The 16,705-nt window shown below is 42.2% G+C and overlaps 1 protein-coding gene across 1 annotated transcript; it reads right to left on the bottom strand.

Moving 5' to 3' along the window:
• Nucleotides 1-447: 447 nt before the first annotated feature.
• Nucleotides 448-4,728, bottom strand: LOC100273464 (lysine ketoglutarate reductase trans-splicing protein). The gene is made up of 14 exons (NM_001156498.2): nucleotides 4,424-4,728; nucleotides 3,950-4,065; nucleotides 3,700-3,805; nucleotides 3,467-3,610; nucleotides 2,944-3,048; nucleotides 2,761-2,844; nucleotides 2,481-2,596; nucleotides 2,277-2,378; nucleotides 2,079-2,192; nucleotides 1,946-2,002; nucleotides 1,626-1,692; nucleotides 1,502-1,555; nucleotides 1,181-1,291; nucleotides 448-880 (listed from the first exon to the last, which is right to left on the bottom strand). The coding sequence occupies exons 2-14, from the start codon at nucleotides 3,979-3,981 to the stop codon at nucleotides 767-769; spliced, it is 1,206 nt and encodes a 401-aa protein (NP_001149970.1). The 5' UTR covers nucleotides 3,982-4,065; nucleotides 4,424-4,728; the 3' UTR covers nucleotides 448-766.
• Nucleotides 4,729-16,705: the final 11,977 nt, after the last annotated feature.

The raw sequence follows: 16,705 nt of genomic DNA, 5'->3' as shown, positions 1-16,705 counted from the left end.
TTAAGGGTTTCTTGATTGTTTTAAGAGTATGTATAATTTATGAGGAGAACAAACCAATGGAGTAACTTCTATTATTTATTTTCCGAGTTTAAGTTATAAAACTTAAATGCTTAAAAGGAAATCTAGCCCCGACTTAAAAGGAAATCTAGTCCCGACTTGAGTCATCTAAATTTAATATTTATGTAAATATGTAAATAAATGCTTATAGTGCATCATTTAATGAAATAAATAATCATTTTGTTTAATAGAAAACCTTTCTATTACTTCTTTTCTAAAATAATTCTTAGTTTCAAAATTCAGTCCTCAAAATTTAAAGCTTAAATATAATTTAAGATATCTGAATTTACTATTTTATTTCTTCATATATTTATTTTATTATTTTTTTCTTATACAAATTTTGGGCCTTACATCAATGTAGTATTTGACCCAGTTGCATACAGCTGGTCTAGAACAAACAATTTACATGCTGAAACTGAGGAAAGGATTATCAACATCCATATTGCATCAGGTCATTAATACACAAATGGGTATCATCACGGTCTCTGCTGTATCCTCCTACTTACATCGCAGCTAGTATCACTAACAAAAGAAATGACATTAAAACCAGGTGAGCGACACTAAAGATTAATCATGGCGATTCGTGGGACCTCTAATGTACAAATATATGGATTTGCCCTGGGCTGCAGCAGCTTCGATGAACATGCCAGTTTGCAGCAGGTTCCCCCAACAGAAACCTTGCCGTGGCATCTGAGGAGCATGTGTTCATCTAAACTGATGTTGAGTTCGGGGGTGTGATGCCTCGCTCCAAGTAATAAGCCTTCTCCGCATCAGCCAGCCTTGTCTGAAATATCCCCCATTCTTTTCTGCAGCGTGCTCTTACCTGTGGTAGACATCCAAGTTTAAACAGTTAAGCAAAATCCATATGGACACAGGGTGGGTGCCGTAACAGTCAAATGCATGCCTTTGAAATATAATGTACTGTGAAAAAAAATACTCCCTCCGTCCCAAAATATTAATCATTTTAGTATTTTAATAGATTCCTATAATACTTTATGTATGTGTTATATATGTGTTTAGATTCATTATCATTTATTTGAATATAGACATAAAATCTAAGAGCTAAAACGACTAATATTTTGGGACGGATGGAGTAACATAATACAAGTAAATACTGCCTTACCCCTTCCCATGGTGGTCTTCCATTATCTGACTTGCCCTGGTTGCCAAGTGAAGGAACTGATTGATGAACAATCCATTGAGCATCAACAACTCCAATTTTCTCATGAGCCGGCTGTATAATTAAAGTAAAAGAGTCCCAGCTCAGTACATCGTGCATATAGCATATAAAGTCGAAAGCACATTAATTAAGTTGGTAATCATATAACTGTTGATGCTGCTATGTGTATCCCGTGAGAGGAAAGGCATGGACTGTGTGGCTAATCCTTGGATTAGCAAAGAAATGGAGAGGTCAAATATTATGCAGGATAATGTCAGGGAATACCTCCACACATTTTCTAAGAGCAAAGTCAAGACCCCATCCATGGACCAAGTCATTCTGCATATAGAAGTGCATAAGCATACTCCACTTCAGACAAACTAATGACTTGCATGCCATGTTACCTCACCTGAATCATATGCCATACACAGCGCCATGCATTTCTGGAGAACACTGTTGCCATAATCTCAACAAATCTGCACATCAAAATCGAACTTTTAGAATGATAATTAAAAAAAAGGAAGACCTAGTGTTGGAGGTCAAACATGAGTGGGGTCTACAGAAGGGATAAATCGAGGCAAGCCTTCTCGGCGCAAATGCGGAGAGGCTGCTTCGAACCTGGGACATGGTGACTAAGTGAGAGCTCTCACCACTTGACCAGGCCTGCCCTTCTTTTAAAATGATAATTAGACAATGAAAACTAAATACACAACAAACATTTGGCCCTACGCTGCACATGGTGGTAGATGTGGATCAGTGCACCAGCCTGGTCTCTCCTCAGTTACTCTGTGTAACAAGGAAACATGTTACTAAGAAATTACATCATTAAGTATTGAAAAACATATATAGATTCCCATCTCACTTGTGAACTTCCTGGTCACCACGCCGTTTAGTCATTTGCCATGTTAGTCCTCTATCAGGTTGCAAACCAGGCTGAGAGATTTCCAACCCATGCTTTCTAACAAGCTCAATGTACCTGTAAAAATAGGAAGGACATTTTAATCAAAATGAACACCTGCTGAACAGAAAGAAAACAAGAATGGAAATATGTAGTGCTTACTTCTCTGCGTTGAAATGCTCTACACCTAGATCCTCATCCCAGATGAAAATGTAATCATATCTGGCAACAACATCGGGATGCAAAAATCGTTTTGCATACCACCTTGTATAAACACAAGAATCACATCAATAAAATTGAAGTCAAAACATTATATTGACAAGGGCAATAAAAAGACATTGTATAATTACAGCAATACTACCATACCATTTTGTCTGCTTCCTGGCACTCACATGGATTGCTCTTTTAGACCACTCAAATTCATCCCACTCTGTAGTCCGACCATCATAATGGAACAACATAATGGTGAATTTGTCTGAAAACTATAAAAGAAACTTACGTGAAATTGGAAGAAAGGACTACATGCTCATTTCAAATAAAGTGACTACAAGTTTAATCACGATGTGGATCTACTGTACATCAGTCCCAGAGTTCAGAAGTTTGATACACTGAGCTTAAGTAGGTAAGGTGCCAGTCTGTCAGTTACCTTTCTGACCGCTGCATCAATATTTGCCTTTTGCCCAATACCAACAGTAAAAGTAACAAGATACCTCGGCTCGCTAGTAAGGTCCTGATGAATGGCATATGTTTAAGAACATAGAGTGTATATAAAATATGTTAAAAAAGAAATTCAAGGCAGTTTTGAAGAAAATGGCTAACAACCACGAACCTCACTAGGATCACCCCATAGTCTTCGGGGATAAAGATCTGTTTCAGACACTACAATGCCTGGTGGAAGTCTCTCAGCACCTTTTGGGTTTGTAGGAACATAAATCTGCACACATAATTGTGTGATCATTTTGAGAAAAAGGGGGGAAAGAGCATAAACTATCTATTGCTAAGATAAATAAGTTATATGCAGTAATAAAGGTCAAATATAGATGGCTAGTATTGTTTACAGTACAAAACTGAGCCACCAACTACCACAGTTCCCTTGAAGGTAATTAGGTAATAGTTGATCTACCTATCGACATTGAAAAGAGACCCTAGATTTACAGCCTTGAGCCCTTGACATACTTGGTAAGCTTAACATTAACATTGTCATGAGACACAGCAGTAACATATGTATAAAAATAAACAATTAGGAATGGACCACAAAAAATAACAAATACGATACCTAATTTAGGCCAATACAGACATATAAGTATACAGCTAATATGGCAACACAAGAAGGCAGTAGTGTGTTGAAGTACCTCGGGAATTTCATCAGTGTTAGATTCAGAACTATTCTTTTTATGATTGTTTGCAGATGCCCAAGCATGGTTCAACAATGTCTGGGTTGTGATGCCAGAGTTCCTATCTTCGATATAAGAGATGATACTCGAAGGGAAGTGAAGCTGCAAGCCACATTAGAGTAGTGTTTTCCCCCTTCTCTAAAGCAAGTATATGAGACACAAAAACAAGAGAGGCAAGTGTGTCAATTTACCTTGGTTATGTTGACTGTAGGGAAGGAGATCCCAAACAGGTAACCCAGCATGACACCTACAACTGCCGAAAATATGAGCCGCATTCCCTCATTCGATCTTGGCATGCTGTTAATAACAAAAATTGGCAGTAAAATTACGATGAGTGGCACCGAGGACATAAAATTGCCCAACATTAGGTACACTAGCAGTTAAATCTACAGACTGAACAAGAACTGCTTATGAAGTTTGTGGATGTGGTAGTGAACATACCTACGGCCACTGCCATTGAGAGGCTTTGCCATAGGAACTGCAGAAGTTCTCCCAGCAGGAACTTAATATTAGCTCAACAGCACAAGCAGTATTGACTATCCACGGAACTTGCCCCGCTGCAGTTGTTGAGCCAAAAGAGGGAGAGAGAAAGAACAAATCAGATCTTCTTGCCAAGCAAGGTATTTTGCCGAACAGAGCAATTATTAAGCAGGGTACGATGCTGAAAAGGGGGGGGAAACTTTTTTGTTATTTCTGTCAATAGACGCGTATAGACTTGAGAAGACTAAGAAGTCGATCTCGAAGCCATGACCAACTTGCGACTAGTCTAACAAGAGACGCGTATAGACTTTGAGATTGAGACGACCGGGACGGAATCTCGCAGCAAAAATTTAAATTTTTATGCAGTGGCGAGGAAAGATTTGGACTTGCACCGTCCGGACAAATCACGACACGGTGAAATCAACCCGGGCATACCAATTAGAAGAAATCAGCCGGAAAACGGCAGGATCTCCGCTCCTCCACCGTAGAAGGGCAGCAGGGGAGGACCAACCGAGTACTAGGACGGCTGCCCGCGGTGGACGGTAAGGAAGGCAACGCGACGGCGAGACGGCTTTGTTCGGGCGGAGGCAGAGGGCGCGGCGGGGAGACCGAGGGCCGCGTGCCGGCGGCGTGCTTGACGGGGCGATGCAAGTAACTGGGTAGAGGCGACTAGAAGAGGACTAGGCTAGCATGTTGTATGTATGTATTTGGAGTTTTGGACGATGCAAACACCGCAGCCTACAGAGAGGACGATGCAGGTGGGCAGTAATGGAATTTGGGATTGTTGAGCTGGGCGCAGCACAGGATCTGGTTGTCCCACACATGGCAAGCAATCATTCACAAATCACCACCACGCCCTATCTGAGCTCTACGGTTCTACCCTTGTCAAAATGCTCTAACATTGTGGCATCCTCTCCTGTTTCCCCGGTGTGCTGCGCTATCGATTTTTTCCAAATGCATTCCACGGATCAATAATTTATACGATCAAATAAAAGAAAGTTTTTTCGCGTCCGATTTTAGTAACAAAATTATATAATTTCTTTACTCGGTAAACCAATAGGTTCAACGGTCGTCGTGTGTCAACCCCATTAAAAAAACTTATATTTTTGTATAATCAACTCGTGGCCAACCACACGAATCCACGACACGTATAGGATGCTTCTCCTCAATCTCATCATCCCAGCAAGTGCCCGGGCGAAACTGATGAGCATGCTTCTCTAGATGTAAAACCCCAAATCTTTGGGATTCAAGAAATTTTTGTTCAATAAACATAGGTTAAATTGTCCTTAATACATGTTTTTCTACTTTGGAGTTATGATCTTAAAAATAAATAAGGATAGCATTAAACTTCGATGACTCAAATCTAGATTGGACTTTTTAAATTTTAAACATAATTTTTAATCTCAGAAAAATAAATAATAGGAGGATTTAGCTTGTCAAAATATAGCAATAATGAGACTCCTTCCCTTGTCTTATCCTTTCGCTATTTAACTTTACTTTGCAGCTACCAATTTCAGTTAGAAGTAGGAGTTCCGATACTAATTTCGTTCTTTCAACGAAGGAATTCGAGGGCAGCTTCTCAAAATATAGGAGTGCTATCATATCGCATCCCAACTCTTCTTCAGCATTAAGGATCTGCCTTACTTACTGAATTACTTACGAAATCTCTTTCATTCAGACAGGATCTACGCTTTACTTTCGACTATTTATTTGAGTGAATACTCCTTTCATCAATATTATATTTAGAGACATTTATTAAAGTAAGTAATAAATAAGTAAAAGAAACTTTGCATCCATGCCGAGATTTTAATTTGTGCATCTAAATTGGCTTGAAGTTTGAACTATATTTATAGGTAATTCGAAATTTGAATTCAAACTTGATTTGAAATTAGGAAAGTGAAAACAGAAAAGAAAAAAGGTAAAGCCGACCCGTGGGCCGAATCCCTCTTCCCGACCTAGCATACAACGGTAGCCCTTAACACCGCGGCCCATTGGCGCGTGGCAGCCCACTCTTATGACTGACGCAACGGGCCCACTCCTCAGTTCGGGTCTCGCGCACATACACTGGACGTCGCTTACAAGTGGGGTTCGCCGGTCGATCGCACGCACACACGCCTATGTCACCTACACATGGGACCCAATCGTCAGGGGCTTCTTTAATACCCAATTTGTAATACAAATATTAAAGGAGACATTATTTTCCTTATATGTGCCATCTCTATTTACCATCACATGTGAACAATCTTATCTAAGTATGAAATTAGCCAAGAACATATAAATAACAAGTGCATCATGTTGGAGTTTATTTGATTGTGCATTTGAAAATAATAACAATGATATTAATAAAATACAATGAAGATTTGAAATAAACCCCAAATTGAAATTTAGGAGAATTTGGAAAATAGGAAAAGAGGAAAGGAAGAGGTATCATACAATACCAGATAAAATTATAAATAAATAACTTCTTCATAATTTGGTATAATCAAGTGGAACATTTAGTCTGAGTACACACATGTCACAAAGTTGAATTTAAATTTAGGTGTTGAATTTGGAATTCAAAATAAAGAAGAAAGGAGAAAAGAAAAGAAAATAAAAAGAGAAAACTACGCATGGGCCCTATTCCTAGTCCTCGGCCCATGTCACGTTTACCTTCGACTGGCCCAATTGACAGAGCCACACCTCGCGCACTACCACTCACTGACATGCGGGCTTAGTCGGATCGGCCGCGCCACTCGCTGCGCATGGGACCCATCGCTCAGTCCTTCTCCACCGCGGGTGAAAGTCGCCTAGAGGGGGTGGATAGGTGAAAACTGAAATTTATAAACTTAAGCACACACTACAAGCCGGGGTTTGCGTTAGAATGAATATTAAGTCTAGGAGAGAGGAAAAAACAAATCAACCAAGAAATAAAGTGGATGAACACGGTGATTTGTTTTAACGAGGTTTGGTTCTAAAGAACCTAGTCCCCGTTGAGGTGGTCACAAAGTCCGGGTCTCTTTCAACCCTTTCCCTCTCTCAAATGCTCACTTAGACCGAGTGAGCTTTCTTCTTCACTTCTCACGTGTCACTTAGACCCCGCAAGGACCACCACACAATTGGTGTCTTTTGCCTTGCTTACAAAGCACTTGAGAGTAATAAGGAAAAGAAAAGAACGACAACCAAGCAAACAAGAGCAACAAGAAACACAAGTGATCCTCTCTTAAGCCCAAATGCGCTAGAGTTGAATTCATGACTTTGAGTAGATCGATCGCTTGATTTGTGTCTTGGAGTGAAGTCTATTGCTCTTGTATTGAATGAGGAGTGATGAATGCTTGTATGGTTGGAGTGGAGGTGGTTGGGGGTATTTATAGCCCCCAACCACCAAACAACCGTTGGGGAGGGGTTGCTGTCGATGGGCGCACCGGATGCTGTTCGGTGCGCCAGCCACGTCACCCAACCGTTAGGGTTCTGGTGTAGTTGACCGTTGGAGCTTTGTCTTCTAGTGGCACCGGACAGGTACTGTTCACTGTCTGGTGCGCCTCTGACGGCTGCTCTGACTTTTGCGCGCACTGTCCGCGCACTGTAGCGTTCGCAGGTGTTAATTGCAGTCGACCGTTGCGCTGGTAGCTGTTGCTCCACTGGTGCACCGGACAGTCCGATGAATTATAGCGTAGCGCGGCCTGAGAAACCCGAAGGTGGCGAGTTCGGAGTTGTACGGTCCTGGTGCACCGGACTGTCCGGTGACCAGGGCACCCATCGGTTCCTTTGCTCATTTGCTTTTGAACCCTAACTTTGATCTTTTATTGGTTTGTGTTTAACCTTTATGCACCTGTGGAATATATAATCTAGAGCAAACTAGTTAGTCAAATTATTTGTGTTGGGCATTCAACCACCAAAATTATTTATAGGAAAAGGTTAAACCCTATTTCCCTTTCAATCTCCCCCTTTTTGGTGATTGATGCCAACACAAACCAAAGCAAATATATAAGTGCAGAATTGAACTAGTTTGCATAAGGTAAGTGAAAGTCGCCTAGAGGGGGGGTGAATAGGGCGAATCTGAAATTTATAAACTTAAGCACAACTACAAGCTGGGTTAGTGTTAGAAATATGAACGAGTCCAAGAGAGAGGGCAAAAACAAATCACAAGCAAATAAAGAGTGAGACACGATGATTTGTTTTGCCAAGTTTCAGTTCTTGCAAACCTACTCCCCGTTGAGGTGGTCACAAAGACCGGGTCTCTTTCAACCCTTTCCCTCTCTCAAACGGTCACTTAGACCGAGTGAGCTTCTCTTCTCAATCAAACGGGAGATTAAGTCCCCGCAAGGACCACCACACAATTTGTGTCTCTTGCCTCGGTTACAATTGAGTTTATCACAAGAAAGAATGAGAAAAAGAAGCAATCCAAGCGCAAGAGCTCAAATGAACACAAGTCACTCTCTCTCTAGTCACTATTTGATTTGGAATAAACTATGGACTTGGGAGAGGATTTGATCTCTTTGGTTTGTCTTGTATTGAATGCTATAGCTCTTGTAAGATGTGGGAAGTTGGAAAACTTGGATGCAATGAATGGTGGGTGGTTGGGGGTATTTATAGCCCCAACCACCAAACTAGCCGTTTGGTGAAGGCTGCTGTCGCATGGCGCACCGGACAGTCCGGTGCGCCATCGGACACTGTCCGGTGCGTCTGCCACGTCACCTGGCCGTTGGATTCCGACCGTTGGAGCTTCTGTCTTCTAGGCCACCGGACAGTCCGGTGGTGCACCGGACAGCCACTGTTCAATGTCTGGTGCGCCATCTAGCACTGCTCTGGCTCTGGCGCGCACTGTAGCGCATTTAATGCCTTCTGCAGACGACCGTTGGCGCAAAGTAGCTGTTGCTCCGCTGGCACACCGGACAGCCCGGTGCCCCACCGGACACTGTCCGGTGCTACACCGGACAGTCCGGTGAATTATAGCGGAGCGGCCTCCAGAATTCCCGAAGGTGAGCAGTTCGGAGTTGAAGTCCCTGGTGCACCGGACAGTCCGGTGTGCCAGACCAGGGCACACTTCGGCTGACTTTTGCTCTCTACATTTGAATCCTTTTTCGGTCTTTTTATTGGTTTGTTGTGAAACTTTGGCACCTGTGGAACTCATAATCTAGAGCAAACTAGTTAGTCCAATTATTTGTGTTGGGCAATTCAACCACCAAAATCAATTAGGAAAAGGTGTAAGCCTATTTTCCTTTCAATCTCCCTCTTTTTGGTGATTGATGCCAACACAAACCAAAGCAAATATAGAAGTGCATGATTGCACTAGTTTGCATAATGTAAGTGCAAAGGATACTAAGAATTGAACCAATAAATTCTCATAAGATGCGCATGGATTGATTTCTTTATTTTTAACATTTTGGACCACGCTTGCACCACATGTTTTGTTTTTGCAAATTCTTTTCAAAGTCCTTTTGCAAACAGTCAAAGATAAATGAATAAGATTTTGAGAAGCATTTTTTTGAGATTTTGGAAATTTTCTCCCCCTGTTTCAAATGCTTTTCCTTTGACTAAACAAAACTCCCCCTCAATCAAATCCTCCTCTTAGTATTCAAGATGGTTTTAGATATTAGTTTTGAAAAGGGTTGTACCAATATGAAATTCTATCAAAAATAAGATATCGATTGAAAAATCACCAATTGAAAAATCTGTTCTTAACTCAAAATTTTTGAAAATTGATGGTGGTGCGGTCCTTTTGCTTTGGGCTAATACTTTCTCCCCCTTTGGCATGAATCGCCAAAAACAGATGCTTGAGTTAAATATAATCCCTTCTATAACTACTTTCTCCCCCTTTGGCAAACAAAATATGAGTGAAGATTATACCAAAGACGGAGAGCGGCGCGGAGCGACGGCGAAGGGTGAGTAATTCAATGGAGTGGAGTGGAAGCCTTTGTCTTCGCCGAAGACTCCAATTACCTTTCAATCTATGATTTGGTTTAAAATACACTTGAAAACACATTAGTCATAGCATATAAAAGAGATATGATCAAAGGTATATTAATGAGCTATGTGTGCAAAATATTAAAAGAAATTCCGAGAATCAAGAATATTTAGCTCATGCCTAAGTTTGTTAAATGTTTGTTCATCTAGTGGCTTGGTAAAGATATCGGCTAATTGTTCTTTGGTGTTAATATATGCAATCTCGATATCCCCCTTTTGTTGGTGATCTCTTTAGAAATGATACCGAATGACTATGTGTTTAGTGCGGCTATGTTCAACGGGATTATCCGCCATGTGGATTGCACTCTCATTATCACATAGCAGAGGAACTTTGGTTAATTTGTAACCATAGTCCCTAAGGGTTTGCCTCATCCAAAGCAATTGCACGCAACAGTGGCCTGCGGCAATATACTCGGCCTAGGCGGTAGAAAGAGCTACGGAGTTTTGCTTCTTTGAAGCCCAAGACACCAGAGATCTTCCCAAGAACTAGCAAGTCCCCGATGTGCTCTTTCTATTAATTTTACACCCCGCCCAATCGACATCCGAATAACCAATTAAATCAAATGTGGATCCCCTAGGGTACCAAAGGCCAAACTTAGGAGTATAAACTAAATATCTCAAGATTCGTTTTACGGCCCTAAGGTGAGCTTCCTTAGGATCGGCTTGGAATCTTGCACACATGCATACGGAAAGCATTATATCCGGTCGTGAAGCACATAAATAGAGTAAAGAATCTATCATCGACCGGTATACCTTTTGATCTATGGATTTACCTCCCGTGTCGAGGTCAAGATGCCCATTGGTTCCCATGGGTGTCTTGATGGGCTTGGCATCCTTCATCCCAAACTTGTTGAGAATATCTTGAATGTACTTTGTTTGGCTAATGAAGGTGCCCTCTTGGAGTTGCTTCACTTGAAATCCTAAGAAGTACTTCAACTCCCCCATCATAGACATCTCGAATTTTTGTGTCATGATCCTACTAAATTCCTCACATGTAGATTCGTTAGTAGACCCAAATATAATATCATCAACATAAATTTGGCATACAAACAAATCATTTGCAAGAGTTTTAGTAAATAAAGTAGGATTAGCCTTTTCGACTTTGAAGCCATTAGTGATAAGGAAATCTCTTAGGCATTCATACCATGCTCTTGGGGCTTGCTTGAGCCCATGAAGCGCCTTAGAGAGTTTATATACATAGTTAGGGTACTCACTATCTTCAAAGCCGGGAGGTTGCTCAACATAGACCTCCTCCTTGATTGGTCCATTGAGGAAGGCACTTTTTACGTCCATTTGGTAAAGCTTAAAGCCATGGTAAGTAGCATAGGCAAGTAAAATGTGAATTGACTCAAGCCTAGCTACGGGTGCATAGGTTTCACCGAAATCCAAACCTTCGACTTGTGAGTATCCCTTGGCCACAAGTCGGGCTTTGTTCCTTGTCACCACACCATGCTCATCTTGCTTGTTGCGGAAGACCCACTTGGTTCCTACAACATTTTGGTTAGGACGTGGAACTAAATGCCATACCTCATTCCTTGTGAAATTGTTGAGCTCCTCTTGCATCGCCACCACCCAATCCGAATCTTGAAGTGCTTCCTCTACCCTATGTGGCTCAATAGAGGAAACAAAAGAGTAATGTTCACAAAAATGAGCAATACGAGATCGAGTAGTTACCCCCCTTTGAATATCGCCGAGGATGGTGTTCACGGGGTGATCTCGTTGAATTGCTTGGTGGACTCTTGGGCGTGGCGGTCTTGGAACTTGTTCATCTTCCTCACCTTGATCACGGGCATCTCCCCCTTGATCTTTGCTCTCCTCTTGAGGTGGCTCATCTTCTTGATTTTCTCCTTCATCATCTTGAGCCTCATCCTCATCTTGAGTTGGTGGAGATGCTTGCATGGAGGAAGATGGTTGATCTTGTGCTTGTGGAGGCTCTTCGGATTCTTTAGGACACACATCCCCAATGGACATGTTCCTTAGCGTGACACACGGAGCCTCTTCATCATCTAGCTCATCAAGATCAACTTGCTCTACTTGAGAGCCGTTAGTCTCATCAAACACAATGTCACAAAAAACTTCAACTAGTCCACTGGACTTGTTAAAGACTCTATATGCCCTTGTGTTTGAATCATATCCTAGTAAAAAGCCTTCTACAACCTTAGGAGCAAATTTGGATTTTCTACCTCTTTTGACAAGAATAAAGCATTTGCTACCAAAGACTCTAAAATATGAAACATTGGGCTTTTTACCGGTTAGGAGTTCATACGATGTATTCTTGAGGATTCGGTGTAGATACAACCGGTTGATGGCGTAGCACGCGGTGTTGACCGCTTCCGCCCAAAACCGATCCGAAGTCTTGTATTCATCAAGCATGGTCCTTGCCATGTCCAATAGAGTTCGATTCTTCCTTTCTACTACACCATTTTGTTGTGGCGTGTAGGGAGAAGAGAACTCATGCTTGATGCCCTCCTCCTCAAGGAAGCCTTCGATTTGTGAGTTCTTGAACTCCGTTCCGTTATCGCTTCTAATCTTTTTGATCCTTAAGTCGAACTCATTTTGAGCCCGTCTCAAGAATCCCTTTAAGGTCTCTTGGGTATGAGATTTTTCCTGCAAAAAGAACACCCAAGTGAAGCGAGAAAAATCATCCACAATAACAAGACAGTACTTACTCCCGCCGATGCTTATGTAAGCTATCGGGCCGAATAGGTCCATGTGGAGGAGTTCGAGTGGTCTGTCAGTCGTCATGATGTTCTTATGTGGATGATGAACACCAACTTGCTTCCCTGCTTGGCATGCGCTACAAATCCTGTCTTTCTCAAAGTGAACATTTGTTAGCCCCAAAATGTGCTCTCCCTTTAGAAGCTTGTGAAGATTCTTCATCCCAACATGGGCCAGTCGGCGGTGCCAGAGCCAACCCATGTTAGTCTTAACAATTAGGCAAGTATCGAGTTCAGCTCTATTGAAATCAACTAAGTATAGTTGACCCTCTAATACTCCCTTAAAAGCTTCTGAATCATCACTTCTTCTAAAGACAGTAACACCTGTATCCGTAAAAAGATAGTTGTAGCCCATTCTACATAATTGAGAAACAGAAAGCAAGTTGTAATCTAAAGAATCTACAAGAAAAACATTTGAAATATAGTGGTCAGGTGATATAGCAATTTTACCCAATCCTTTGACCAAACCTTGATTTCCATCCCCGAATGTGATGGCTCGTTGGGGATCTAGTTTTTTCTCGTAGGAGGAGAACATCTTCTTCTCCCCTGTCATGTGGTTTGTGCATCCGCTGTCGATGATCCAACTTGAGCCCCTGGATGCATAAACCTACAAAACAAATTTAGTTCTTGATTTTAGGTACCCAAATGGTTTTGGGTCCTTTGACATTAGATACAAGAACTTTGGGTACCCAAACACAAGTCTTTGACCCCTTGTGTTTGCCCCCAACATACTTGGCAACTACTTTGCCGGATTTGTTAATTAAAACATAGGATGCATCAAAAGTTTTAAATGAAATGTTATGATCATTTGATGCAATAGGAGTTTTCTTCTTAGGCAATTTAGCACGGGTTGATTGCCTAGAACTAGATGCCTCACTCTTATACATAAAAGCATAATTAGAGCCAGAGTGAGACTTCCTAAAATGAATTCTCCTAATTTTATGCTCGGAATAACCGGTAGGGTACAAAATGTAACCATCGTTATCCTGAGGCATGGGAGCCTTGCCCTTAACAAAGTTAGACAATCTTTTAGGAGGGGCATTAAGTTTGATATTGTCTCCCTTTTGGAAGCCAATGCCATCCTTGATGCCAGGGCGTCTCCCACTATAGAGCATGCTTCTAGCAAATTTAAAATTTTCATTTTCTAAGTCATGCTCGGCAATTTTAGCATTTAATTTTGCTATATGATCATTTTGTTGTTTAATCAAGGCCATGTGATCATGAATAGCATCAATGTTAACATCTCTACATCTAGTGCAAATTGTAACATGCTCAACGGTAGATGTAGAGGGTTTGCTAGATTTTAGTTCAACAATCTTAGCATGTAAAATATCATTTTCACTTCTAAGATTGGAAATGGAAGTATTGCAAACATCTAAGTCTTTGGCCTTAGCAATCAATTTCTCATTATCAATCCTAAGGCTAGTAAGAGAAGCATTTAATTTTTCAATCTTAGCAAGTAAACTAGCATTATCATCTCTAAGATTGGAAATTGAATCATCACATACATTTGAAATAACCTTAGCAATTAATCTAGCATTCTCATTTCTAAGGTTGGCAATGACATCATGGCAAGTGCTTAGCTCACTAGATAGTTTTTCACATTTTTCTACTTCTAGAGCATAAGCATTTTTAACCTTAACATGCTTCTTGTTTTCCTTAATTAGGAAGTCCTCTTGGGTGTCCAAGAGTTCATCCTTCTCATGAATAGCACTAATTAATTCATTCAATTTTCCTTTTGTTGCATGTTTAGGTTGGCAAAAAGGGTGCGCAAATTATCCTCCTCATCACTAGAGGATGCATATTTAGTGGAGGATCTTGATTTTATCTTCTTCCTTTTGCCGTCCTTGGCCATAAGGCACTTGTGGCCGACGTTGGGGAAGAGGAGCCCTTTGGTGACGGCGATGTTGGTGGCGTCCTCGTCGGAGGAGGAGTCGGTGGAGCTCTCGTCGGAGTTCCACTCGCGGCATACATGGGCATCGCCGCCCTTCTTCTTGTAGTACCTCTTCTTTTCTCTCCTCTTGCCCTTCTTGTCGTCGCCCCTGTCACTGTCACTTGATAATGGACATTTTGCAATAAAATGATCAGGCTTACCACACTTGTAGCACACTTTCTTGGAGCGGGATTTGTAGTCCTTTCCCCTTCTTTGCTTGAGGATTTGGCAGAAGCTCTTGATGATGAGCGCCATCTCCTCATTGTCGAGCTTGGAGGCGTCAATGGGGATTCTACTTGGAGTAGAATCTTCTTTCTTCTCCTCTGTTGCTTTGAATGTAACGGGTTGTGCTTCGGGCGTGGAGGAGTCGCCTTGCTCGATGATCTTTTTGGAGCCTTTGATCATTAGCTCAAAGCTCACAAATTTACCTATGACCTCCTCGGGAGACATTAGCGTGTATCTATGATCACCTCGATTTAATTGAACTTGCGTAGGGTTAAGGAAAACGAGGGATCTTAGAATAACCTTGACCATCTCATGGTCATCCCATTTGGTGCTCCCGAAGTTGCGCACTTGGTTCACCAAGGTCTTCAAGCGGTTGTACATGGATTATGGGTCCTCCCCTTGGTGAAGTCTAAATCGACCGAGCTCCCCCTCGATCGTCTCCCTCTTAGTGATCTTGGTCACCTTGTCTCCTTCGTGCGCGGTCTTGAGCACGTCCCAAATCTCCTTAGCGCTCTTCAATCCTTGCATCTTGTTATACTCCTCTCGACTTAGAGAGGTGAGGAGTATAGTGGTGGCTTGGGAGTTGAAGTGCACGATTTGGGCCACCTCGTCCTCATCATAATCTTCATCTCCTACGGATGGTACCTGTACACCAAACTCAACAACATCCCATATGCTTTTGTGGAGTGAGGTTAGGTGATATCTCATCATATCACTCCACCTAGAATAATCTTCACCGTCAAACGTTGGTGGTTTGCCTAATAGGACAGAAAGTAATGGAGTATGCTTAGGAATGCGAGGATAGCATAGGGGGATCTTACTATACTTCTTGCGCTCTTGGCGCTTAGAAGTGACGGACGTGGCGTCGGATCCGGATGTAGAGGGCGAGGAAGAATCGATCTCATAGTAGACCACTTTCTTCATTTTGTTCTTCTCGCCACTCTTGTGCGATCGAATGCGTGAAGGGGATCCATCCTTCTTCTTGTTGGCGGACTCCCTTGATGGAGCCTTCCCGTGGCTTGTAGCGGACTTCTCACCGCCTATCACCATCTTCTTGGCATGATCTCCCGACATCACTTCGAGCGGTTAAGCTCTAATGAAGCACCGGCTCTGATACCAATTGAAAGTCGCCTAGAGGAGGTGAATAGGGTGAATCTGAAATTTATAAACTTAAGCACAACTACAAGCCGGGTTAGAGTTAGAAATATGAACGAGTCCAAGAGAGAGGGCAAAAACAAATCGCAAGCAAATAAAGAGTGAGACACGATGATTTGTTTTACCGAGGTTCGGTTCTTGCAAACCTACTCCCCGTTGTGGTGGTCACAAAGACCGGGTCTCTTTCAACCCTTTCCCTCTCTCAAACGGTCACTTAGACCGAGTGAGCTTCTCTTCTCAATCAAACGGGACACTAAGTCCCCGTAAGGACCACCACACAATTGGTGTCTCTTGCCTCGGTTACAATTGAGTTGATCACAAGAAAGAATGAGAAAAAGAAGCAATCCAAGCGCAAGAGCTCAAATGAACACAAGTCACTCTCTCTCGTCACTATTTGATTTGGAATAAACTATGGACTTGGGAGAGGATTTGATCTCTTTGGTGTGTCTTGTATTGAATGCTATAGCTCTTATAAGATGTGGGAAGTTGGAAAACTTGGATACAATGAATGGTGGGTGGTTGGGGGTATTTATAGCCCCAACCACCAAACTAGCCGTTTGGTGAAGGCTGCTGTCGCATGGCGCACCGAACAGTCCGGTGCGCCTGCCACGTCACCTGGCCGTTGGATTCCGACCGTTGGAGCTTCTGTCTTCTGGGCCACCGGACAGTCCGGTGGTGCACCGGACAAACACTGTTCAATGTCCGGTGCGCCATCTGGCACTGCTCTGACTCTAGCGCGCACTG

The sequence above is a fragment of the Zea mays genome, chromosome 5, assembly GCF_902167145.1.
Source record: "Zea mays cultivar B73 chromosome 5, Zm-B73-REFERENCE-NAM-5.0, whole genome shotgun sequence".
Lineage (NCBI taxonomy): Eukaryota > Viridiplantae > Streptophyta > Magnoliopsida > Poales > Poaceae > Zea > Zea mays.
Note: the sequence above shows the minus strand (reverse complement) of the source record. Positions and strands in the feature narration are given on the sequence as shown.